Source organism: Penicillium bovifimosum (genome assembly GCF_028826915.1).
Source record: "Penicillium bovifimosum strain IBT 22155 chromosome Unknown utg000005l_segment0_segment0, whole genome shotgun sequence".
Classification (NCBI taxonomy): Eukaryota; Fungi; Ascomycota; class Eurotiomycetes; order Eurotiales; family Aspergillaceae; genus Penicillium; species Penicillium bovifimosum.
This window is the reverse complement of record NW_026622714.1, coordinates 5,113,354-5,136,832: the sequence shown is the minus strand read 5'-3', so window position 1 is coordinate 5,136,832 and position 23,479 is coordinate 5,113,354. Positions and strand designations below refer to the sequence as shown.

The following is a 23,479-nucleotide window of genomic DNA, read 5'->3' as shown; positions in this document are numbered from 1 at the left end:
ATACTGAATACATGGCGATCTGGACTTCTTGAAAATGAACCCTGTCCTTGAGTCTCTCGATAGTTAGTAATGAAGCGAATATAATAGTGACAATCGACATAAAAGAACCTCCTACTCTCGGTCCTTCAGCGACACGGTCAGTCATACAAACGACTATCTTGTTGGAACTAAATTACAATTGTATAAAACTAGCTAAAGAAACTGGACTATACCAATCTCAATTCAAGTGGTCAAATACCGTAAAGTCCCCCTGGTATCTATTTGCCCTCCGCTTCTGCACTCCTTCCCTCTCCAGTCGGCTCCTTATCCTCGGCATCGGGGTTTAGCTGTCCCTTCTTGATACTCTTCCACTCTAGAGTAGCCGCACCTAGTACTGTCAGACAAGAAATGATCATACCGACCTGAAACACCTTCCGTAGAGAATCATTGTAAGAATGGAGAACCGTGTCGTGCAGATCAGCCGGCATTGTATTCAGCAGCTTCGTGACACCCCCGGAGGTAACAAGGTGGGAGTTGAAGTCCGGCAGCCCGGAAAGTCTCTTCACGAGCTGATTGGCCAGGATATTTTCCCCAACTGAGACAAATACGGCGGCCCCGATCATCTGACCGAAAAGCATTAACGCTAACCCAGATGGCACGTCAGGCTTCGGAAGAACGGTCTGAGCGGCGAGATTGGGAACTTGAAAACACAAGCCCAGACCGATTCCGTAAACTATCTGATAGCCGATCCACTTTCCCTCGCTGGTGTCCACGTGAAAGGTGGTGAGCAGGTCCGCTCCGACGGACATGATGCAGGATCCGATGATAGCTAGTGGGGTGTAGTATCCGATTTTGGAGTTTGTGATCCCACCACTGATTGAGCCGACGACCATTGATATCATCATCGGTAGCAGGCGGATGCCGGATTCCACGGCCGAACTACCTTTGATGGTTTGGAACCAGATCGGAAGGAAGTACACTATGATTAAGTCAATAACAGGGCATGTTACTAGGTCGTGCGGTGCCTTAACCAAATATATAGTTGCTAGAGCCGACGCAGAGTGTCTGCCAGAAGGCTGAAATGATGCTGCGCTGGGAAAAGATGCGCGGTGGGAGCGTCGCTGTCTTTGGAAGGAGGACCTGAACAGTAACAAAGGAAAGAAGTAAGACGCTCATGAGAACCAGACAAGCCACGACGCGGCCATTGCTCCACTAGAAACTGTCAGTTGTGGTCGAAAACAATAGTGCACATAACTTACAGCGTAGGTCTGGCCTCCCCACTGAAGTGCCAATACCAGACAGACCACACCAGATACCAGAAGTGTAGTGCCGAAGAAATCCAGTTGTAGCAGCTTCTCCATCCATGAGACTCTCGCTGTATCTTGCTTAGGGATCTTGAGGCAGAAAGCAATAAAGACCATTGCCGCGCCACCAATGGGCAAATTTACATAAAAGCACCATCTCCATGTCACATTAGATGCAAAGGCACCGCCAATCAAAGGACCCACGATAGAGGCAATACCGAAAAGGGCCCCGAACAATCCCTGAATTTGTGGACGCTTTTGGAGAGGCACGGAATGAATGATGCACATTATCTGAGACCCATCTGTCAGCAAATGGTACAAAGAGGATAGGACTAGGGTCACATACAGTTCCAGCGAGAATACCAGCAGCGCCAACTCCACATATTGCTCTTCCGATTATAAAGGCGACTGAATTCGGAGCCGCCCCACAGATAGCAGAGGCAACCTCAAACACTAGAATGCTGGCAAGGAAGACAATTCTGATAGAAAAGAGCTTATAAAGCTTGCCAAATAGGAGTTGGAACGCGCAGCATGTTAACAAGTAGGCGCTTCCATACCAGCCAACGTCATCGAAGGAGTCGAATTCGTCGGTGATTTTAGGTATGGCCTGTCAATTGTGCAAAACTTAGCACTAGAACTGTGCTGAAGGAATTGTATGATACACATACCGTTGAGATAATTGTTCTGTCAAGCGCGACGAGGAACATGGCAACAAAAGCCGAGACGATCAAACATACAACCCTAAGTGTGGACTGATTTTCGGGCGGGCCTGGAGGACCTGGATGGCCTCTAGTTTTGGCTGGGCCATCGTCTTTGACGGATGCATTGGTAGCCACCTCGCTATGTTCCTTCATCAATTCTGGAGCGTCCACCGTAGTGGATTTGGTGTTGTCAGAGTTCGTGGAGGAGATATGGTGATTGTGGTATCCGTAGCTTCACCCACCAAGACACGATCAATCGGCTAATGCTTGAGGGTTAATATTATCCAGAATTAATGATGAGGGGATGATGAGGGGACCCATATTTAAAGGGCCCCAAGGGGCAAAATATGGCCGGCGATTTCGCATTTTGCAAGATCAACATGATGGTCGGGGATTAGAAAGTGCGAAGGTTTGCAAGTACGGAGTACGTAGCGTGCGTCTCGGATCTTATAAACCCCGACTTCCTCCTTCCCTTTCCCTCTTTCTCTCTTCCCTTTCCTTCTTCCCCAAACCAACCCGGGATCCGGGATTCGGGGTCCGAGATCTGTTAATAACGTTACTGCTGCAACGCGCTCTATAGTCTCATATAATGGCGACGCCGATCTCTCCATCTGAACGGACAACCACCTTTAAGTCTCGGCGTGTGCTGGCCTGCGTTCTGTGTCAGCAACGCAAGATCAAGTGTGATCGTACATTCCCATGCGCCAACTGTATACGTGCTGGTGAGCAGTGCGAGCAAGCAATCCGCCAGCGACGCCGGAGGTTTCCCGAGAGAGATCTTCTGGCGCGCCTAAGACATTATGAGAGCCTGCTTCGCCAGCATAACATCAGATTCGATCCTCTCCACATGGCTACTACAGACCGCCGTAGGTCTCCAAGTGAGGGTGAGCGAGATGAACTTCCGGATGCTGTTCGGTCGGAAAGTACACTTCCTGTTCGGGACTCTCGCCCCTTAAAAGAAAACAAAGCAGCCAAGTCTAAATCATTGTACGACACTCTGTCTTGTTCTTTTAGTGCAGACGCCCGAGCGTACTTCATGATGGCTAATCATATGGCAGAAATCTCTGGCATGCTATGAGTCAAAAGGTATGATCGACTCTACGAATGATCGTGGGGCTCACTGACATTTGGTAAAGACCGCAGATCCCAAGGATGATGACGACAATGACGGCGAAGATGATGAAAATGACAATGGGTTCCTGGGCGACAACGATGATCTGCGCCACGCAGTAATTAAGAAGGCATGGAACCATACGTTTCAAGGCAAAAGCAACGACCACCACCACCTATTATTCGGTTCACCGGCAGCGAACGTCGATAACCTTTCTGCTTCTCATCCGACCCAGGTACAGATCTTCAGGCTTTGGCAGATCTACTTGGACAACGTCAATCCTCTTCTCAAAGTCACGCACACTCCCACGCTTCAAACGCGTATCATCGATGCTGCTAGCGATATATCCAACGTCAATCCCACATTAGAAGCATTGATGTTTAGTATCTATAGCGTCTCCATTCTCAGTCTCACCGAGGATCAATGCAGTGCTTTCTTCGGATATGCTAAAAAGCATCTATTAACAGCGTATCAGTCTGCATGCCAGCAAGCGTTACGGAGTTGTTGTATTCTACAATCTAGTAACCGGGAATGCCTAACCGCGTTATATCTATACCTAGTAGGTGTGTCAAATCAATCTCTCTACACTCGCTGATTTTTCTAGGTGTCGATCAGACCTGACACAGACCCTACTTCTCTTTCATCAATGCTTAGCGTTGCTATACGAATTGGTCAGCGGATTGGTATTCATGATGAGTCAACGTACGGTAAATGTTCCGCTCTAGAGGCGGAGATGCGTCGAAGACTATGGTGGTCTCTGATCATCTTTGATAATCGCATCTGCGAGATGGCCGATTATAAGACCACGTCGCTGGCTCCTACGTGGGACTGCCGCATTCCTCTCAATGTGAGTGATTTCGAACTTCAGCAAGAGATCAAAACTCCACCCGCACCAAACGACAGACCAACAGAGATGCTTTTTGCTGTTGTGCGCAGTGAGCTCGCCGACTTTGTCCGTCATAGTGCCTTCCACCTCGATTTGACCAATCCCTTTTTGACCACGATCGCCCCTGGGTCTACTGCCATAGACAAAATGGAACGGGCTATAACGCTAGAGAAGACAATAGAGGGGAAATACTTGGCATCCTGCAATCCAGAAAACCCACTGCACTTCATGACGATCTGGACAATGCGGGGCTACATGGCCAAGAATCGACTCTTGCAACACTACTCCCAATACTCTACAACCTCCACGCAGCAGACAGATACACAGCGCAACGTTGGCATTTCCTACGCACTGCGCATGCTAGAGTGCGACACCAACCTCATGACGTCACCTCTCACGAAGGGATACTTGTGGCTTGTTCACTTCCACTTCCCCTTCCCCGCGTACATCCACCTCCTCCAGGAGTTGAAGAAAAGGCCCGTCGAAGAGCATGCAGACCGGGTGTGGGAGGTGATGAGCAACAACTACGAGGTCCGCATGATGGATGCCAAGGAGGACGATCGCCCCTTCTTTATCGTCTTCTCTCGGATTGTCTTTCAGGCTTGGAAGGCGCGTGAACAGGTAGCCAGACAACAGGAGACGCCCCTAGTGGCACCGCGGATTGTGTCGGATATCCGAAACAAAGTGATGCAGATGATGTCGAATTTCGGACATGATGCGGACACAGCGCAGCCAAGTGGTGCACCCGCTGTCAATGCGGATAACCTGTCAGTGCCCATGCATATGGAGTTCAATATCCCTGCGATGGATTATGACAATGGGGGACAGATGCCTACGAGTTTGAGGCCGTGGGGATATCCTGAGATGGCTGGCCCGGGCTCCGTGGATGTGGATGCGAATCGGTTTAATTTGAACACTATGGAGTGGAATGCGTTGCATGCACAAAGGAGGTGATGCTCCTCTTAGATAGCAGTGATGTGTCAGTCCCGATGGCTGTTACGACTTCTTTAATACTCTGATCTATCTTACTCGAGATGGCATAACAGAAAGTATATCTTAAAATAGCACTCCGAGCTTTTTTTTGGATCTCTTTCAGAAGCCCTTCGCAGAGGTCTTTTTGAATCTCTCATCTTATTGATATTAAAAGGGATAATGATCAATCGCACGGAGCAGGCTGTAGAAAATATAACATGGGATAAAATGCATAAACCGCATAGAAGACCTTTTCTATCCCCGGCAGAGACGTACGGCCTCCATAATCAGGTACGACGGCAGCTTTACTTGTAGATGTAGAGTGACATTCATACAATCTTAATGTTGCTATGGGCTGACTATTATACAGAAAGCACAACCTATCCATCACAGCCTATCCATCATCACTATCCTCCAAGTTCATCCGAAACCTCGTCTTTTGAGACAACATTTTGGAACCCATCAGGTACCAAATTCCATGGTCGCACCGTGGAACTTTTAACGAAACGTCCCAGAAGAAGATTATCGTTATCGGGCCGACTCCCCGCAGCCTCCTTGAGCACAAATTGATATTCGCGGCCCATCCCTTTAATGAGTACCAAAATCATATTACGCGGTAGATATCTCCCCACGCGCCCCCAGAATAGGCTTCCTTTCCATGTCTGGACTGCAGATACTTGGCTTGACTTTCCCTGGCTGCTATGTTGCCAGCACATTCGTAGCACCTGCACATAATAATGGAAGTACAGATACCTCGCTGCAGGGCGGAAGCTAGAACGAAAAACCAGCTTGCTTCCGTCAAGCTGTCCAAATGTGAGACTGATCCTTCTAGAGATCCCTTCCTCACTCACTTCCCAGTCTGGGTCAACTATCCTGACCCGGTACTCCTGCGGCTTGTGATGGAGCCACCGCTTGACTGTGGACACTAGCGTATTCTCCCGAACAATATCTGGAATATCAGGTTCTATGACGAACTTGCCGGCATCAAAATGACGCACAAACTTTTTAGAGATAAGTAGCCCATTTAGGAGAGAGAAGGGCTCCTCCGGTCGCTTTTTACCAGAGATGGCGTCCATAGCGTGCTGTCCATGAATGTTGGGGAAGATTTGAAAGGCTTCTACTGCTCCTTCATCATTGTAATCGCTAAGAATTGGGTACCAAAGCCACCACGGTCAAGGGAAGCTAAACGATTAGTACTTGGTGAGAACCGTGCAGATCGGAAGGATACACCAGGAGCAGCCGTGCAGGCGATGCTTCCAGACAAACCGCAACTGCATCCTCATGAGCCCAAATGACTCAAAGGCGAGGGATGTCAAAAAGCAAAAATGCGGTGCAATTTGGAGCTTAGAAGGAGCAAGGACATCAACAGATCGACAGGAGAGAAGAAAAGTTGAAAAACAGGCAAGGCATGAAAAACTCGGATTTGTGCCTGTGCCTCAAGACAAAGAATGCTACCGGTGCGCTGAGAGGATCATGGCCTGTGACGGGAAAATCCCTTGCAATAGGTGTAGCGAATCTCTCCAGCGCGTATCATGTCGACCACAGGGGACCACTGATTTGCCTCCATGTGATCAATGCAGCGACGGAAGATGTGGGAGATCGAGTGACCATGGACGACCCTGTAAGGTGTGCGTCAAGAAGAAGGCCACCGGGTTAGATGGCGTTTTAGAGGACTCTTGTAAACCTACCGAGGAGTCCATTATATAGGAAGATGAAAAGGACTATGTTTCGTCAATTGTGAGCAACAGAGGCCTTGGAAAACCAGCAGCCGGAAACTTCTTCAAAGAGTAAGGGAAGATGTTGTGCTGGTATTTATGGCTCTATGTCTATAGCTATTCCCCAAGTAGAGCATCCTCCGACCTTCCAATGACCTCCCTTTCTGCGGCCTTGAACGGCATGTTTGAGATCTGTCCTAAGCTCACGCTACATACTATCATTCCGTAATATGTATCTTTGAACGCCATCAAAATGCAAGTTACTGTTCGTAGCCATTCAAAGTAAATGATGGTCTGGAACTAGTACTGTACACTGGTCGCGACTGTGAGGAATGTCCCGATAATCGCTTGCGCTCCTACCCTCTGCACTCTGCTGATCGGCCCGATATTCTTGTTCTTGAAAGCGTGCAACCAGACATTAGAGCGTGCAACCAGACATTAGAGGCATAGTCCACCACCGGGGCCACCGTCGATGTGAATAACTGCCGCGCTGTTGCTAGGGATAGACCACGAAGCCGTCGCAATTCAATCGCTGCTTCTAGGCCTTTAGACGCCGCCCTCGCGATATGTTCTTTGTATTTGAGTTTCATATCCATTATGACGCCAAGAATCTTGACATAGTCTCTGGGTACAACAGCCTCTCCCTTAATGGTGAAAGGCCCCGAGTCCGATTTGTGGGCCTTGGGGGCGAAGTGTATAATGGCGGTTTTCTCTGCTTCAAAAGTCGCTCCACTTCTTCTTTCCCAGTCGAGTGCTCCATTGACGATTTTTTCAATACCTTGCCGGTTGGTCTGCGCAGTCGATCCGGTCATCCAGGCGGTAAAGTCATCCACAAAGGCAATCGCTCCTCCCTGGCTGTCAACCTGTCGCTGTACGAGATCTGCGTTGAAGATGACTAGGGTCGGGGACAGAGGTGATTCCTGAGGTAGCCCCGCCTGTGGGAGACTTTGGGTCTCCGATGCTTGCCCATTGATTTGGATGGTCGCCGTTCGCTCCGAACAGAAGGCTTCGACCCATCGAAGCATAACCTCCGGTATACCCCGCGCTTACAGACCCCACTGTAGGCTCCTTTGACATCGAAGCTGATCAAGCTCAAGACCCGTCGGCCACGCCACGCCGCATAGATTTGCTCTTGCAAGAGTAAGAGTGCTTGCTCTGCTGACCGTTGCTTACGTGCCCCAAAGTGGCTGGTCGGAAGCAGGCCATAAGTTTCCACCGCCTGTGAGATTCTTTCTGCGATGACCGATTCCAGCACCTTGCCCAGTGTCGCGAGGAATGAAATCGGCCTCCAGGCCTTCGCAATGGTATAGTTCTCTTTATTCGGTATTTTGAGCGGTATGATCTTCGCATGTCTCCACTGCTTGGGCAATTATGGTGATTTATTTCAACAAAAATAAACTTTCCAGAGTTGACAATTTCTGTGGACAAAATTACTAGCTAAACAACTAAACTTTTGGCCTCATTTTTGGTTGATAGTTCCTATGAGAAAGGGCGAAACAAATTTCGATCCATATCGTATGCAGCAGCAAGTTTCGAAGATGGAGAATAGCCAAAAGAGGCTTACTAAAACCAGTATCTTCTGGCTAAAAGTCTTCCAGTGTAGAGCGTCAATCGGATACCACGTTAGATACGCGCTTTGACCTATTCATTTCGTGGAGGAGGTCCGTTAGCTTTCGGACATCGTGCACTCAAGAAAAAGCAACGTATATCATGATCAAGTACGTCATCTTCCCAATCATCTTCGTCCGAATCAATCTCTTGGGTGACTGGCGTAACTTGTGCCGGATTCTCGATCATATCACTATCCGCGTTGTCACCATCAACTGAAATCAGATCGGTGGCCCGTGTAAGTGAAGGCGCCTCTCGAAGGTATAATTGAATATCTCTGTAGCCGCGCTGGCCGAACTCGGACGGGATGATCAGAGCAGCTACCTCGGCATTAACACTTGGTAAATCGTACTGCCGGCCACCTTCCACATTCGGTAGTAAACGCAGTTGAGGGTTCACGCGAAGGGCATCAACAGTGGTATGTTGTGAGAGATACTCATATGCTCGAAGGAAGAGCCTATGATGATATGGGAAATTTTCACGAATAACCAAATCAAGTTTCTCCAGTATATCACGGCATGACATCAGATGAGGATTCGAGTCTAATCTTGCATTTGTTGCAAGCTCAGATGCTTGTTCAGGCCCGTCACCAAGGAAGTAAACCTGGGCCGCTCTGGCGAGCTGGCCAGTCATAGCCGACGCTCCACTCAAAGGACCTAGAACATGGTACAAAGCACCACGTATCTGAAATATCCAATGCCGTTCATGAGATGGTAGGCGCTCATCAAAGGTACACCGAATTGTAGTGTAGGAACGGGCAAGATTCAGAGCTTGAATGTTTCTGCGAAACCGTAGAGCATCTTCGTCAGACGACGTAAAGTAATGGACCATCTGCGTAGGTAGAGAAGGTAAAGGATGCGGCTTAACCGCGCCCCAATAACAACGTCTCCAGAAGGTTCGGTATGCAGGACGCGAAGGTATTGTCACTTCAGAAATCCAATGGAGGGCTTTGCAAGACGGACACTCGATATCCATTCGCCCTAACTCGAGCGGACGCCACGATACTTGGGACGAACCGAATGCAGGAGATATTGATGTACATACAGGAGATGGTTCACAAACAGAAGGATTAAGATGGCGATTCGCATGACTACCTATGCGCTATCAAGACTTGCTTTTGTTGGGTGGAAAGAAGGCTTCCACGAAGGTTCTGACGGAGACAGGATGAAGTTGAATGAACAGCGACTACGCTGACTTGAAAGCCGTCCGATACGGTTAGTAGGTATTGGGAGCCGGCGACGACATGCAAAACAGTAACACCGAGGAAAGCGATCCGAACGGGGTAATCGCCGGCAATAATCGCATTGAGGTCCGATTCGGTTGAGAGGGTGAGGCGGAATTGGGACGCCGAAATGACGACAGAAAGAGCAGAGAACAGTCGAAGACATAATCAAAGATTATTCAAAAGAGAACCTTACGAATAGAGAAGAATGATAGCTGATAATCAAAGACACTGGCGGAGACGGCGCCAAGCCTAGGAAGCAGGCCGCACCAAGTGAGGAGCAAAAGCGGGCGAAATGATTGGTCCGAAAGAACAGCCAACCAATGAATGAGCAAGAAAGTGCTATGATGCGCAAGTAACATATTCTTGGATCTTAGAGCTTAGATAGATAGATAGATAGATAGATAGATAGATACTTAGAGCAAGCTACATCGGGCCAATGAATAGTGGCATAGCCGCAGAATAGTAATGCCAACAAATGCGGTCCCACTGTGCATATGCCTCCCAGCTAGAGGCGAAATAACCAGGATCGACCGCCACATTGATGACGCTAGCCTTTCGTTAAGGGGACAACGGTCAAGAGTGCTGGGTGAACGACTGCATTGGGATGGGGCTAGCTTGGTGCATTTTATTGAGGTGAGCTGCTGACTTAGCTGCTCCAACTTTGCTCAGGCGACGCTCAGTGAGCGACTTTATCCGGCTTATGTAATGATCAGGCGATGCTCAGTGAGCAAGTCAGAGTACTCAGGTCACGCTCAGGGAGCGGGATAGGCTCCTCAGTGAGCAAATCAGAGTGCTCAGGTCACGCTCAGTGAGCGGGTTCATCCGGCTTATGTAATGATCAGGCGATGCTCAGTGAGCAAGTTTAATGATTATGTAATACTCAGGGACGTGCTCAGTTTTACTCAGTGAGCAAAAAGCGGCTAGGGGTGAGCACTAAAGCGGAAATGGAAAGCCATGTCGGGCGGCCTAAAATCTGGTGCATATGTAGGTCTATCTCCCTCGGGTTATATCATCCACCAAAAAGACATATAATCTTGATTAGGATAGATAAATTGCACATTTGAGGGTATCATGTCCACCCGGGCATCAGAAATCGATTATTTTACATTATAATGTAAGATGAGCCATCTAAGTAACCTTCGCTCTCTTGTTTGCAAACCCAGAGTCCGGACGCGACCGCTTCCTCTCCATAGCCTCCATCTCAGCCTTCATAATCCTCTCCTGCTCAGTCATCTTCTTGGGTGGCGTGAATACAGAGGCCTTCTTCGCAGCCAGAGGGTTCTTCTTAGCCGCAGCAAACACGTTCTTCGGTTTCTGCGCACCCATCGACATCGAAACCTTGACCGGTGCAGGAGGTGCAGACGGAGCCGGAGCACCAGTGTCTTCTGTGGGTGCACTTGCCTCGGGTGATTCCGTTGTTGTAGGAGGCGAGGCGGACTTTGTATCCGGCTTCTTTGCTCCAAGTCCAATATTCAGCTTCAATTTCTCTCCCTCCTTCCTCTGTAACATTTTTGCCTCGGGGTCCTCTTCTGCACCAGCTGCAGCGTTGGCCGCCGCCGCACTCTGAGCCCGCTTAATCTGGTCCTGGATCATGCGCTGCTCGCGTTCCTCGTCTCCTTTCTCCTGGCGCTCTTTCTTCAAGATAGCTTCCCGGCGGCGAAGTGTGTCCGGACTGTTATCAATCCAGGCAATGAATAAACCCTTCTCGGTGTCCTCGACTCGGCATTTTCCTTCCCTGCCTAGATAGGCCGCGAACTGGGATAAACTCTTCCATTCTGCGCCACACGTTAGTACCATTCCAGATCCAGCTTTTTCCCAAGCATCTTCTCTCGTCGCGACGTACCTGTGCTGTTCATGTGAACGTGCTGCTTATCGGCCACAATTTGATTATAGAAATGATTGACGTTGATAGATTTAGTTCCGTGTGTGGTTCTCAAGGTCTCGATGAACGTGCGCTCGAATTCGCGACTGTATTCTCGGATGTGTTTCTTCGGGTCTTCCCCAATGAGCATCATCTGTCGGACTGGTATATGTGAGTTGGAGGTCGGCATACATAGGAGTATAGAGCTTACGTACCATGGGCTTCCTGTGAAAGTCAAGAGGTTAGTGACGTGCTAGCTTGCGTGAGGTACTTGGAGATTCTTACTGTTTGGGTGTGACATTTGAATCCGTTCTCATCCCGACATTGTTTCTCGCATGGCTGACAGTACCATCGCAATCGGCCAAGGCCTTTGCTTTTTATTCTGTTGCCGATCGCTTTGGTTGATCCGGCCTCGGCGCGAGGCATGTTGGAGGTTATGGACTCGGAGTGGGGAGCAATAGGCTAATCAGATCGCGAGGAACTAGTTGAGCGATCGAAGGTTAGGTGACTTGAATCAAATAGATCGAACTTGATGTAAAGTAGGAACGTGGGGAGTGAATCGGAGAAGAGGCGTGTCGAAAGATAAAAGATGGGGCGCAGTTGAGTGGAGAGATAGATTGTGGCCTAAGGCAAAAACGCGCCACACCTAGAATTTCTGGCCAATGAGAGAACGGGAGAAGTATCACAGACCACAGTGGTCCAGCCAAATGTGGGATTCCTCTTGCAAGTCCTCTCATATTGCACCATCATCCATACGTCTAGCCGTCGTTCATTCGGCTGGCGCCTAGTGATTACAGGTAATGAGATACAGGAATTCCAAATACCCATAAATTGGACTATCTGAGAAAAACTACAAAGACAAAACTCCCCATATCCTACGCCTGCATCCCTGGATGGCTTTTCTAGGATCATACATAGCGTGCATAAAGTAAAACAGAAATAGATCATATGAGAACCAGCAGGCCTCGCCAAGACAAAGTTCGCGATCAACTCCAATAGACGAAAAAAAGCCCGACAAAAGTAGCATGGATTATTGACCCAACAACTCTGGCAAGTATTACAGAACGTATTCGTGAATTGCAGACGGTCCGCTCTCGTTGTACTCGACCCGGCTCATGTATCCCTTACTGAGCCCCTGATCAAGGACAAAGAAGACCTTGGCGGCCATTTGAGCGCCGAGGAAAATGGCCTCTTCCATTCCGTGGCCACCCTGGGCTGCGCCAGATGCACCGGGGTTACCCGCAGCACTGCTGCTGCTGGCACCGGGGGCATTGCTGTTGCCCTGGTCTTTGAAATCGGGGAAGTACTCGGGGGTTTCAGAGTTTTGACCGAGATCGGGGTTTGGGAGTGGCCGGTTGAGCGGTAGTGTAGGGCCATATTGGGGTCCATGGAGGGCGTGCCGGGCATACCGCCGGGCATACCAGGGTTGTTGTGTGTGGCAGCCACGAGGAGAGGGTTGACGCCTTGTGCTGCGGGGTGGTACATCTGTCCAGGTTGGCCCATAGGAGCCGGTGTGTTGGTACCGGTTGGAACAGGGGTGGTGAAGTTTGACGGAATTTCAGACATGAAGATGGTGCCGGACGGGGAAAGAATGAACTTTTGCGTGATGACGGAGAGCAAAGCTTGTGTGAAGCCTGATTTCTGTTAGCGGAAGAGCCATTATATGAATCTCATCGATGAACTTACCTTTTACTTTGCTTCCACAACCAACGATAATCAAGGAGTCCCAAAGCTCACTTCGCTTGGTAGCATCTGGGACAGCAAGGATGGTATGGTGGATCTGAGTCGCAATGTCCTCGAGAATACCACCGGTCAAGCGGTTACCGACATTTGTGCTCGGCGAAGTCAAGAGGAAACGCTCGACACTGACTTCGATTTCCCGACTCTGACGGATATACTGGGGGGAACCTTGGGCTTCTGTCTTGTCTCCATCCATTTGAACATACTCTTCAAACTGGAATGACGCTTTCTCCTTCTTTGAGTTGGGCAGACGGGTTCCCTTGGGGTCAGCAGCGCCCTTCTTGGTGGTTGTCTTTTCCTTCTCAATGTTGGCAAGGTATTCCGTGGTGTTGCCGCTGACAATCGCAGCCACATCGAGAACACCCTCATCCTCTTCACCGTTGGCGCCCTCTGTCCCCGTCTGAGTGCCATCTCCCGGACCTCGCGGAGCAGACTCGTTTGCATCTGCTCCTCCCGTGGACGCGGCAGCAGCAGGATTGGCTCCCTGGCGCGCAGTAGCGGAGGAACCGGGCAGCGGAGTGCCAGCAGACAGAATCTCAGCGATGTTGCTTCGTTTGAGCTGCTCGCACATCTCGCGCGTAAATCCCTTGCTACCAAGCAGCTCGACAAGACGATCGGTCATGGCATCTCCACCACATCCCTCCAGTGCCACACCCCTGCCGTGCTCATTAACTGTGAAATCAGTCACAGCAGTCACATCGACCTTTCCCTTTCCAACATCGACAACAGTAGCTGTAGCTGTACCATAGCCGTAGCAAGCGGCAAGAGCGGAGTCCATAAGACTGAACGCGGGAGCCTTGAACTTCTCGAAGACAAACTGAGTGATTGCTTCGCGATCGCGAGCCGACCAGACAGGCTCCGCAATGATCATAATTGGTGTGTGGAAGGGCGGGCTCAATGTGTTGTGGATGTGGGTGAGCAGGGCGAAGAAACAGGGCCAGTCGACAATGCGCCCGTTCTCAATCGGATAGATTGCCCCTTCGTCGGATGCTGGGTCTTCCTCATAATACACCTCTTCGATGGTCTTGGTCGTTTCCTCATTTCCATTCTCTTGGGTGCCATCCTCAGGCTTCACGGGGCCTTCCGCGGCTGGGGCCCCCTCGACCGCAGCGGGCTCAGCGTCCTTCATCTCCACATCTGGCTTGGGGGCCTCGGTGCCATTGCTGACCTTGACCTCTCGGCGTTTCTCGCGGACACGATAGGGCTCATATTCTCCCTTCTTCTCGGCAGGGAACATGCGCGTTGGGAATCGAAATCGCGCAGGTGTAAACGTTTCGGGCAGGCCGAGCTGTGCCAAGGTCATTTGCGAACCCGGCGCAATGAGCTAGATGTGACAGTTAATATTGAGTCAAACAAATAGTAAGAGCTAATCATACCAGGACATGCTCATCCTTGAAAGGAGGCATATTGATTTGTATATGTGAGGGTTGCGCGAGCGTTGACTGCGCCTAGGAGCTGCGCGGTGGCTCAATTTCCGTTGGTTACACTATCGGCCCAATGTGGCTTAGCGTGGTTTGACAATCGCGCGTATCACGTGTAGTGGGTGGAGCTTTGATGAAGGCTACGGCTAGGATGATGGAAAACGACGATGATAATCGACTGGTGAACTGATGATAAAATGGATGACTATCTAGGAGATAATGAGAAAAGGCCCGAGAAGAGAGAAGAAGAAGAAGAAGAAGAAGAAGAAGAAGAAGAAGAAGTAGAAGGAAGCAATCCAAGCAGGGTCACATGACCACTACGTCCATCAAGCTTTGCCATTTGGAGCTTCAGTATGCTACCAATTGAAATTCGACCTGGACATGATTATACATGCTATTGCGTATTAAACGCACAGATTCAGGTCTTGTGTTGGTGAGGCAGACTGAGGCTTGAACTTTACTAAAATGCAACATTGCTTAATGAGCATGATAATGTTTCCGATCTATTGACCTTACTGTGACCTACGTTATGTGTTGGTAGGCTGCTTGGAAACACCTTGACCATGTCTGTTGAACATTCAAATCATATGCAATACACTAATGCATGGTGCGCTCTCGCGTCATTAAGTATATCATTGAAAATGCCTTGTCGAAGCGAAGGTAAAAAAGCATCAGTAATCATCAGAGGAGGAAACTCCAGACCCATACAGCCAGTAAAACACATAAAACGCCAACATCTTTTTTTGCTCAATGACCAGCACGAGTCTATTCAGGAACGGCATGGTATTTGTCGGTGGCTGATCGGAACAGCTCCTGCTGTTGCCGCAGAAGCTCCTCTTCTGTCAGACCACTTTGCTCCATCTTGCTCTGCTTCTTCTCTCGTGACTATAGTTGACATGGGAGTTAGCATGCGCCTCACGGGACCACAATTCCAAGCAATGCGACATACCTTCAACTGCTGCTTGTGTTCTTCTGCAACAGCAAGCACATCGGGGATGTAGTCAGCAAACCCGAGATCCCGCAATGCTTTTTCCACGTGCTCGCAAGCAATTGTCTTCTTGGCCTCTTTCTCGCTGATATCATTGGCTTCGGAGGAGATCAAAGTGATGAATTCGACGCAACATTCCATGAGCAAGTCACGCGCATCCTTTGAGAAGGTTTGGCCGGAGCTAGGCGGCAAGATCTCTGTAATAATCTTTTGGACCGTGGCTGTCGCGAGATGTTAGCAAAGTACTAGCAAGCATGCATGTGGAGCTATAGGTGCATAGCTGTTAAAGTGGCGTCGAGCACCATAGATCTTCTAGCGACCAAAAAGAATGCAAGAAAATGAGAGTATTGCACTATACCTTTGGGCAGCGACAGATCATCATTTGCTATTCGCGTATGTCAGCAGGATGCGCGCAGGCGGTTAGATCTGGAAGGCACCTACAGCTAAACTCCCGGTCAGACATGGCGAACCACTTGATGTAGTGGTTGATGAATAGATTCGAATCGTGGTCAAACTCTGAGAGACAAGAGAGCGGAGTGACTATAGATTATTTCTGGGTTCTTTCGCGTGGGGCTCAAAGTAGGCCATCGCGGGCGCGTGACGGAGTTAAGTACATTTTCCTGCTGGCAGAAATCTTACCGCTCTGAACCACATAAATGGGTCTGAAATTTCTTTTCTACTTTGAATTTTCTTCATCAGTCTTCAACACTCTCCAACTGCCTTGGAAAGAGTCGTTCTAATGTGATCGACTCCTTTCGAGGCTGCCACACTAATGGTAAGCTCATTGCAATCCCCTTCCTACCTTCTTTCTATCATGATGAACTTTCGTGTCGCCCCTATCATACCAACTTATGGTGACGTTACCTGTCTCTACCAAACGGACTATCTGATCTCTATCAATTCTGCCTATTGCATCTCACTTCGACTTTATGAAGCTGTTGCTAACTTTATTGAAGAAATTTACAGGGAAGCAATTTCGTAGCTTGGAGCTCTTTTCTACTTGCATCGCACACACGGTACACATCTGGGAGGAAGCGAATATCTACATCTGTATCTAAAGGTACGCGCAGAAATTTGCTCTATTTTCAGTTTCAATTACATGATGTATACTCTTACATTCCATGCTAAACATGAAGGTGCATTGCGCCTAATGCTTCCAAAATGTATTGCTTTTCATCTTTCGACTGACTTGTAATCAACACAACCTTGAATTTTGCACTCGTTGTCTTATAGCGCTCATTGCTGACTTGCTATAAAGATTACAGATATGAACAAACCTATGCTAGCTATCAATGATATATTCTTATTCCTGGAAAGCTTGAAGATCCTTGTCGTTCCATCTAGCCAATCATTAGTAAATTTTCGCGTAGATTGGTGGGATAGCACGTACGAGTAGAAACGACCGCTGAGTTCCTTCGGTGCATCGATGACCAGCTTGGCCATGACATGACCGGGCTGCTCAGGCTTGAGCAGCTTGCCATCCTTATGGACTCCGGTGAACTTGGAGTGCATCTCGGCATCCAATGCTGTAGCATGGTCCTCCCGAAGCGCACGCTGCATCTCGGTGTCGACCATACCGGGTCTGATTGAGACAGAGGTCACATCAGGTTCTTCAGCACCCAGACTCATGGCGAAGTTATTCATGGCCGCCTTGGTGGCAGCATAGAGAGCCCAACCGCGGTAAGCATTGACTGCAGCCCCAGAGGAAGTGAAGATGATTCTCCCCTTGGACTCACGGAGAGCCGGGAGAGCCGCTTTGGCCTGGAGACTGTCAGTAGTGAATGATAAAGTTGATTCGTGTTGTATGTCACATACGAATGCTACTAAGCTGATAAAATTGATATCGAAGCCTTCTTTCCACTGTTGCGGATCAGCCTCGGAGACCTTGCCGACTTGGCCTAGCACGCCGTGGTTGAGGACCATTCCATCGAGCTGACCGAAGGTCTTGATGGCTATGTCGACAGCCTTTTGGGCCAGGGAGAAATCTGCCAGGTCGCCATTGAGGACTTCCACCTGCTTGCCATATTGCTCCTTAAGCCGTTGGAGGGGCTCGACGCTGCGGGCCACCACTATCACATTGTGAGATTGAGGTGCCGTGAGCAGGTACTTGGACACAGCAAGACCGATACCTAGAGGGTGATGTCAATGGATGGGCATGTATCAAGATAGTTAACTAGAGCGCAGTTACCTCTCGAGGCTCCTGTCACAATGAAGGTTTTGGCTGCCATTTTGACGAATGCTACGATGCTGTCAGCGGTATGAGCTTTCTGATATCACTGAAATGGTTGCTGTTTTCCGAGGTTGGGCCGAGGATATCGACGGACAACCTGGCTAGACTGAAGCAAGAGAGGCGAGGGTTGGGGAACCATGAGCAGCAAGATTAGTGTGACTTACTCTTAGATATGATTTCTGTACAAGGCTTCTTCAACGCCAAATGTCAATGATAGGCAACGAAGACAGAATGCTGTGATTCAGTGCGGGGCTGATTAATCTCGTGGGGTTGTGGCCGAATTTCCTTCAGGGCAAACGTCATATTGTGCTACCTTTCAATAACAAGTGGGATGCAACAGTTAAGCGGTTTATATTGTAGAATAATCTTCCAGAGGATATGGCCACTACCTGACCTTATAAAGCGAGAAAAGCTATTTGAATCATTCAGATCTCCACGGACCACACAAAACCAAACGAAGAGAACATCAGCTAAGAAGTTCCAAGCCGATTCCCGAGAAGCTATCCGAGCGATCCACTTTGGATAAGAATTTATGGGCCGCTCAGTCAACTCTTGCGGTCCGCTTTTCGCATACAGTATTCCACAGTGCACTTGTATTGAGCCACACAAACACGTAGGGCACGCAAAAGGACTCGGTCCTCGGTCCAGTAACGTAGATCATTTTTTAAAGTGCCAAGTCATAGAATTTATCCCCGCTATTCCACCCACGACTTGAACACATAACCGGGCCGGTGCAAACAGGAGAACAAAATCACGGATTGCCGACGAATATAAGCTGGAGGCGCCCATCCCTCAAGAATTGATTGTGACCATCCATCAACTTTCATTCCGAAGCACTGCATTGAGTGTTTTTGCAACCGCGCTAGCCAGCATGTCGACAGTCATTCTTGGAGGAGGTATCATTGGAGCCTCAATTGGATATTACCTATCCGCCAATCAACCCGAAGGCGAGATTCACATCGTCGAGCAATCTCCGGAGCTCTTCACGGCAGCCTCTGGATATGCTGCCGGCTTCCTGGCCCGAGATTGGTTCGAGCCGTCCCTCGCTCCCCTTGGGGCTATGTCTTTTGATTTGCATCATGAGCTTGCCGCAGCGCAGGGCGGAGACAAGAAATGGGGGTTCATGAAAGGGACGGCATTCAACTTGGATACAGTTGCTCAACGCAAGCGAGGTGGTCCTCGCGGTGACGATTGGTTGCGAACGGGGACCAGTAGAGCAGAGACTGCATCTGGAGTTGAAGACGCCGTTCCGGTTGCGTTTCCCGAGTGGTTGACGAAGCAGAAAGAGGGAATCCTGGAGGAAATCAGTCAGGAGGGAACTGTGGCCCAAGCGTGAGTGAATCAACTGAGCTTTTCGCGTATTGTTTGCTGATATCATCCAGGGATCCCTTGCGGTTAAGCCAATTCCTCATGGACGGCGCTGTCTCCCGTGGAGTTCAGCTTCATAAACCAGCCCAGGCCAGCGCTGTCATCAAAGAAGGGAATGGCGTGATTACAGGAGTCAAAATTGTATCTTTGGATTCCAAGCAGGAGACAATAATCCCATGCACAAACCTTGTCCTGAGCGTCGGATCGTGGACCCCGCAGGTTCTCAGAGACCTGTTCCCTGCTTCTCGAGTATCATTCGATCTTTCGCCTTTGGCTGGTTATTCACTGGTCGTCCGCTCCCCTCGGTATACCATGGAGCACGAGAGAAATGTCTACCAGGGACGCAGCCATGCTGTATTCACGACACACCCTCCATCATGCGGGTTTAGTCCTGAGATCTTCCTTAGGGAGGGTGGAGAGATCTACATTGCTGGTCTCAACAGCACTACGATGAAACTTCCACCTTCTGCTGCGGATACCAAGCAGCTATTTGATCCTGCGGAGATGCAAAGACTCAAAGACGTTGCAGTTCGTTTGATGGGAGATCTGGCCAAGGGTGCAACTGAGTCTACGGATGAGGTTGTCAACACAGATGACTTGGAAATTATTCGCGAAGGGCTATGCTTCCGTCCAGTGGGAGTCACTGGTGTGCCAACAATAGGCAGAGTTGACGATCACTCTTTGGGAGGGGTGAGAGCGGATCCCAAGGGAGGTGTTTTCATAGCATCTGGGCACGGCCCATGGGGGATCTCTCTGAGTCTAGGAACTGGCAAGGTTGTTTCTGAGATGATTAAGAAGCAAAAGCCGTCAGTGGATGTGAGGGGGTTGGCGGTTCAGGACAAAGGTCCCAGCTCCAAACTGTGAGTGGCGAGTGTGCACAATGTCTGAGTTGAGCGATAACATTATGCGATCTAGAATCTAGATAGACATTAGTGGTTAGAGACTTGAGATCATTTTCTCAAGCGCAAGTACATAAGAAGCATGTTGGACATCGTTGACATTGTACCTCCGCATGTCACGACTCACATCCCGGCCTCGGATTATAGATAGCCCGATCAGCTCCCCGGCTTTAGTCATCCACGTCGCGCCACTTGAGCTCTCCAGAAACTTCGGGCATCCGCTACCATCCAGCCTTCGAAGCAACCTCACCCTCCTTTCATCTGTCTCTGCTCCGTCGCGACGCGCTCACTTGATCTCCTCCCCAATCGAGTCTTATTTACCCAGAAGTCGGAGCTTGACAGCAATCAACCATGGCCAACTACCTTGCATCCATCTTCGGTACCGAGCAGGACAAGGTCAATTGCTCCTTCTACTACAAGATCGGCGCATGCCGACATGGCGACCGCTGCTCCCGCAAGCATGTCAAGCCTTCCTACTCGCAGACTATCCTCATGCCGAACATGTATCAGAACCCGGCCTACGACCCCAAGAACAAGATGAATCCCAGCCAGATGCAGAACCACTTCGACGCCTTCTACGAGGATGTCTGGTGTGAGCTGTGCAAGTTCGGTGAACTCGAAGAGTTAGTCATTTGCGACAATAACAATGACCGTAAGTGGTGTCCACAGTGCATTGTCAAAACCTCCTACTAATATCTGGTTTCGCGGCGATAGATCTTATTGGTAATGTCTACGGCCGATTCAAGTACGAAGAAGATGCGCAGGCCGCATGCGACGAGCTCAATTCCCGCTGGTATGCAGCGCGGCCGATTTATTGCGAATTATCACCTGTCACGGATTTCCGAGAAGCCTGTTGTCGCCTCAATAGCGGTGAAGGGTGTGTACGAGGAGGCTTCTGCAATTTCATTCACCGGAAGGATCCCTCGCCTGACGTTGATCGTGAGCTCCGGCTCAGCACCAAGAAGTGGCTCAAGGAGCGCGGTAGAGATCCGCGCAGCGTGAGCCGAAGCCCGACTCCCGAGCCCACCCGGCGGAGATACTAGTGGTGTGTTGCGGCTTTCGACTTTCCATTCTTGTTGTTATCTTGATTCAGTTCTTCGGCGTTCGGCGATATCAGGCGACGGTTCGAGATCACTTTCCTTTGCGCAGCGGCGCGTGTAAGGTATGGGGTTTCAGTCCTTACTTTTTCCTGATTGGCATTTGCATTTCATGATATCAGACTTGCGAGAGCAATACCTAACTCACAGCTTAACTGAATGAACAAAATTTCTTACCATCTATTGCGTAAATTTGTGTGTAGTGGCTTGAGACTTGATCCGGTATGCCGCCTACCTAGTGGTTACTTAAGTGCCCTAAGTTATATACTGGTCTGCCTACTGTAAACATTCCCGTAACTTGTCGCTCTTCCAAGCCAAACTCGCGACTGTTCTGGAGGTCTTCACAACATATTGGTAGCACTAGCCGGCTATATCAAGCCGTTCAAACGAGCTTGCTGGCACGACTCCTTCTCGACAAGAGAATCATGAAGTCAGCTTCAGCAGTGCCTTCACCTTCTACACCACCAGCAACTGGGAGAGATGAGGTCAACGAGCTGGAGTTGTGGAGAGCATTGGTGGTGTTTTTGTCCATAGGTACATAGCCAATGTACACGGTGGACCGCAACATAAGCAGAAAGTCCTAGGGGACTTTGAGAATTCCTGCTGATTCGCTGAATTGTAGGGTCAGCAGTAGAGTCTGTAGAGAGGGACTGCTAACCTGCACAGTTGATAGACTTTAAGGTACATTCGTAAGTTCATAACTACTTGTGGCTGAGCTGGAGTGCCTCAGAAATCAGCTAATTCAACCAGTTCCTTATCGGGTGTTCCTTATCTTTTCATCGACAGCCACGCGCACGCGCCGGATCGCGTTCAAAGCCAATTCTTCAGTGGACTGTGGCACAGAGAAACCTCAAACCCACTGGTCTCCAAATTCTGCTACCTCGAGATCAGAAGCTAATTCTGCAAATATGTCCGAATACAACGATAGCAACCGCGCCTTTCTTCAGGCGTTCATGGCACGCTCGGCCATGACATTTGCAGAGGCGCAGCCCATCTTGGCTGCGATATTCACGGCATCTAGTACGTGACTCTGTCTACTGCCCAATTATAGCAGGCAATGATTACTGACGCTGGAGATTTGCACAGGCGGCCGGACAGTGGATCCCGGTGAGGTTACCGAAGAAGAATTCGCCAGGTTCGTCGCGGCGGCCAACACTGCCGTTTCACCTTTCGATCTAGAGATCAGAAGTTCATTACCTCAAGCTACTCAACCTGCCGGACAAGATGCCTCGACAACACCACCGGCGCGAATTTATGCGCTCGTCAACACGACAAGTGATCCCCTGACGCAGCTTGCGACGACCTATTCTCCAGACGAAATCTCCTTCCTCAAGCGTCTACTGGACTACATGTTTATTCAAAATAACACACGGCGATGTGAGGGAATGGCGCTCTCACAGATGCAAGCGGTACAACTACACAAGGCCCCGTCGGGTGCACGGCAATCAATTGGCGACGGGTCAACACAAACACAGACACAGACTGCATCGGTACAGTCATTGCGCATGACCCAAGCAGAAACAATGATCATTCACTTAATGGAAGAGGGCTGGCTGCAGAAGAGCCCAAAAGGATACCTTAGCCTCATGCCGCGCGCGCTGATGGAGTTGCGGGGCTGGCTGGTCTCGACCTATAACGAGGACAATGATGGTACCGCCAGGAACCGGATCAAATTTTGTTCTGCTTGCAAAGATATCATCACTGTTGTAAGTGTATATTGATGCGATGTTGGTACAAAGCAGAACTGACCGCGATAATCTAGGGCCAACGCTGCAGCGACCTTGAATGCTACGGTCGACTTCACAACCATTGCATGCGAAACTTCTTCCGTATGCAGCAGGCAGAGGAGTGCCCTGTGTGCGGGAAGGAATGGCCTGGCGATATGTTCGTGGGCGAGAAAGCGCTCGCTGCAAATGCGAGGCCGAGAAATGCTCCACGCCAGAGCCAGGCTGCTCATGCTACGCCTAGTGACGCTGGTGAAGAACCCGAGGATGAAAACGATGATGAGGAATGAGTTCAGTTACCCACTGGTCGTGGCGGCCAATGCGTGTCTAGGCTTTTGCAAACTATGTTAAGCGGAGCGTAACTTACGATGCGCGTTCGCAGTGCTGGGATCCGATGTGACGGGCGATGTGTGATGCCTCGTGGGATCATGTACAGCGAATCATGCTGTTGGCGTGCCTGTGGTAATGCTCAGGGCATGTCCTGGCTCATTGCTCAACCCTATCCTAAGCTTTCGACGCTCTACTTTGATGTATAACTACATGTACAGAAGCGTAACGCATTCTAAACCTGGTTGATGAAGTTGACTGGTACCTCGATTGCTCGAAAATATCTCACCATCAGAGTTGTACGTTGGCTTGTTGATCGGCTT

General features: G+C 49.6%; 11 protein-coding genes across 11 annotated transcripts; 4 read left to right on the top strand and 7 right to left on the bottom strand.

The window, feature by feature from the left end:
- Nucleotides 1–257: 257 nt before the first annotated feature.
- N7515_007170 (putative MFS aflatoxin efflux pump) lies at nucleotides 258–2,137 on the bottom strand (the record flags this gene model as incomplete). Its single annotated transcript, XM_056667914.1, has 5 exons — nucleotides 258–958; nucleotides 1,011–1,191; nucleotides 1,239–1,574; nucleotides 1,630–1,890; nucleotides 1,952–2,137. 5 exons carry the CDS (start codon nucleotides 2,135–2,137, stop codon nucleotides 258–260), a joined length of 1,665 nt encoding a protein of 554 aa, XP_056521510.1.
- Nucleotides 2,138–2,573: 436 nt separating this feature from the next.
- On the top strand, nucleotides 2,574–4,935 carry N7515_007169 (Zn(II)2Cys6 transcription factor; the record flags this gene model as incomplete). The annotated part of the gene is made up of 4 exons (XM_056667913.1): nucleotides 2,574–2,971; nucleotides 3,043–3,070; nucleotides 3,121–3,654; nucleotides 3,700–4,935. 4 exons carry the CDS (start codon nucleotides 2,574–2,576, stop codon nucleotides 4,933–4,935), a joined length of 2,196 nt encoding a protein of 731 aa, XP_056521509.1.
- A 425-nt stretch (nucleotides 4,936–5,360) lies between these two features.
- On the bottom strand, nucleotides 5,361–6,029 carry N7515_007168 (uncharacterized protein; the record flags this gene model as incomplete). The annotated part of the gene is made up of 1 exon (XM_056667912.1): nucleotides 5,361–6,029. One exon carries the CDS (start codon nucleotides 6,027–6,029, stop codon nucleotides 5,361–5,363), a length of 669 nt encoding a protein of 222 aa, XP_056521508.1.
- Nucleotides 6,030–7,024: 995 nt separating this feature from the next.
- Nucleotides 7,025–9,107, bottom strand: N7515_007167 (RNA-directed DNA polymerase; the record flags this gene model as incomplete). The annotated part of the gene is made up of 3 exons (XM_056667911.1): nucleotides 7,025–7,674; nucleotides 7,719–8,025; nucleotides 8,391–9,107. The coding sequence occupies 3 exons, from the start codon at nucleotides 9,105–9,107 to the stop codon at nucleotides 7,025–7,027; spliced, it is 1,674 nt and encodes a 557-aa protein (XP_056521507.1).
- Nucleotides 9,108–10,629: 1,522 nt separating this feature from the next.
- Nucleotides 10,630–11,788, bottom strand: N7515_007166 (putative C2H2 finger domain protein (Kin17); the record flags this gene model as incomplete). The annotated part of the gene is made up of 4 exons (XM_056667910.1): nucleotides 10,630–11,276; nucleotides 11,345–11,524; nucleotides 11,578–11,587; nucleotides 11,648–11,788. The coding sequence occupies 4 exons, from the start codon at nucleotides 11,786–11,788 to the stop codon at nucleotides 10,630–10,632; spliced, it is 978 nt and encodes a 325-aa protein (XP_056521506.1).
- A 631-nt stretch (nucleotides 11,789–12,419) lies between these two features.
- Nucleotides 12,420–14,508, bottom strand: N7515_007165 (uncharacterized protein; the record flags this gene model as incomplete). The annotated part of the gene is made up of 4 exons (XM_056667909.1): nucleotides 12,420–12,649; nucleotides 12,670–12,996; nucleotides 13,049–14,426; nucleotides 14,479–14,508. The coding sequence occupies 4 exons, from the start codon at nucleotides 14,506–14,508 to the stop codon at nucleotides 12,420–12,422; spliced, it is 1,965 nt and encodes a 654-aa protein (XP_056521505.1).
- Nucleotides 14,509–15,288: 780 nt separating this feature from the next.
- nctB (negative cofactor 2 transcription regulator complex subunit NCB2) lies at nucleotides 15,289–15,974 on the bottom strand (the record flags this gene model as incomplete). Its single annotated transcript, XM_056667908.1, has 4 exons — nucleotides 15,289–15,408; nucleotides 15,473–15,732; nucleotides 15,870–15,896; nucleotides 15,953–15,974. 4 exons carry the CDS (start codon nucleotides 15,972–15,974, stop codon nucleotides 15,289–15,291), a joined length of 429 nt encoding a protein of 142 aa, XP_056521504.1.
- Nucleotides 15,975–16,814: 840 nt separating this feature from the next.
- Nucleotides 16,815–17,739, bottom strand: N7515_007163 (SDR family oxidoreductase; the record flags this gene model as incomplete). The annotated part of the gene is made up of 4 exons (XM_056667907.1): nucleotides 16,815–16,851; nucleotides 16,902–17,272; nucleotides 17,327–17,640; nucleotides 17,700–17,739. 4 exons carry the CDS (start codon nucleotides 17,737–17,739, stop codon nucleotides 16,815–16,817), a joined length of 762 nt encoding a protein of 253 aa, XP_056521503.1.
- An 873-nt stretch (nucleotides 17,740–18,612) lies between these two features.
- Nucleotides 18,613–19,973, top strand: N7515_007162 (NAD(P)/FAD-dependent oxidoreductase; the record flags this gene model as incomplete). Its single annotated transcript, XM_056667906.1, has 2 exons — nucleotides 18,613–19,073; nucleotides 19,124–19,973. The coding sequence occupies 2 exons, from the start codon at nucleotides 18,613–18,615 to the stop codon at nucleotides 19,971–19,973; spliced, it is 1,311 nt and encodes a 436-aa protein (XP_056521502.1).
- Nucleotides 19,974–20,359: 386 nt separating this feature from the next.
- N7515_007161 (zinc finger CCCH domain-containing RNA-binding protein) lies at nucleotides 20,360–21,051 on the top strand (the record flags this gene model as incomplete). The annotated part of the gene is made up of 2 exons (XM_056667905.1): nucleotides 20,360–20,660; nucleotides 20,723–21,051. 2 exons carry the CDS (start codon nucleotides 20,360–20,362, stop codon nucleotides 21,049–21,051), a joined length of 630 nt encoding a protein of 209 aa, XP_056521501.1.
- A 962-nt stretch (nucleotides 21,052–22,013) lies between these two features.
- On the top strand, nucleotides 22,014–23,119 carry N7515_007160 (non-structural maintenance of chromosomes element 1 family protein; the record flags this gene model as incomplete). Its single annotated transcript, XM_056667904.1, has 3 exons — nucleotides 22,014–22,125; nucleotides 22,192–22,811; nucleotides 22,868–23,119. 3 exons carry the CDS (start codon nucleotides 22,014–22,016, stop codon nucleotides 23,117–23,119), a joined length of 984 nt encoding a protein of 327 aa, XP_056521500.1.
- Between the last annotated feature and the right edge of the window lie 360 nt (nucleotides 23,120–23,479).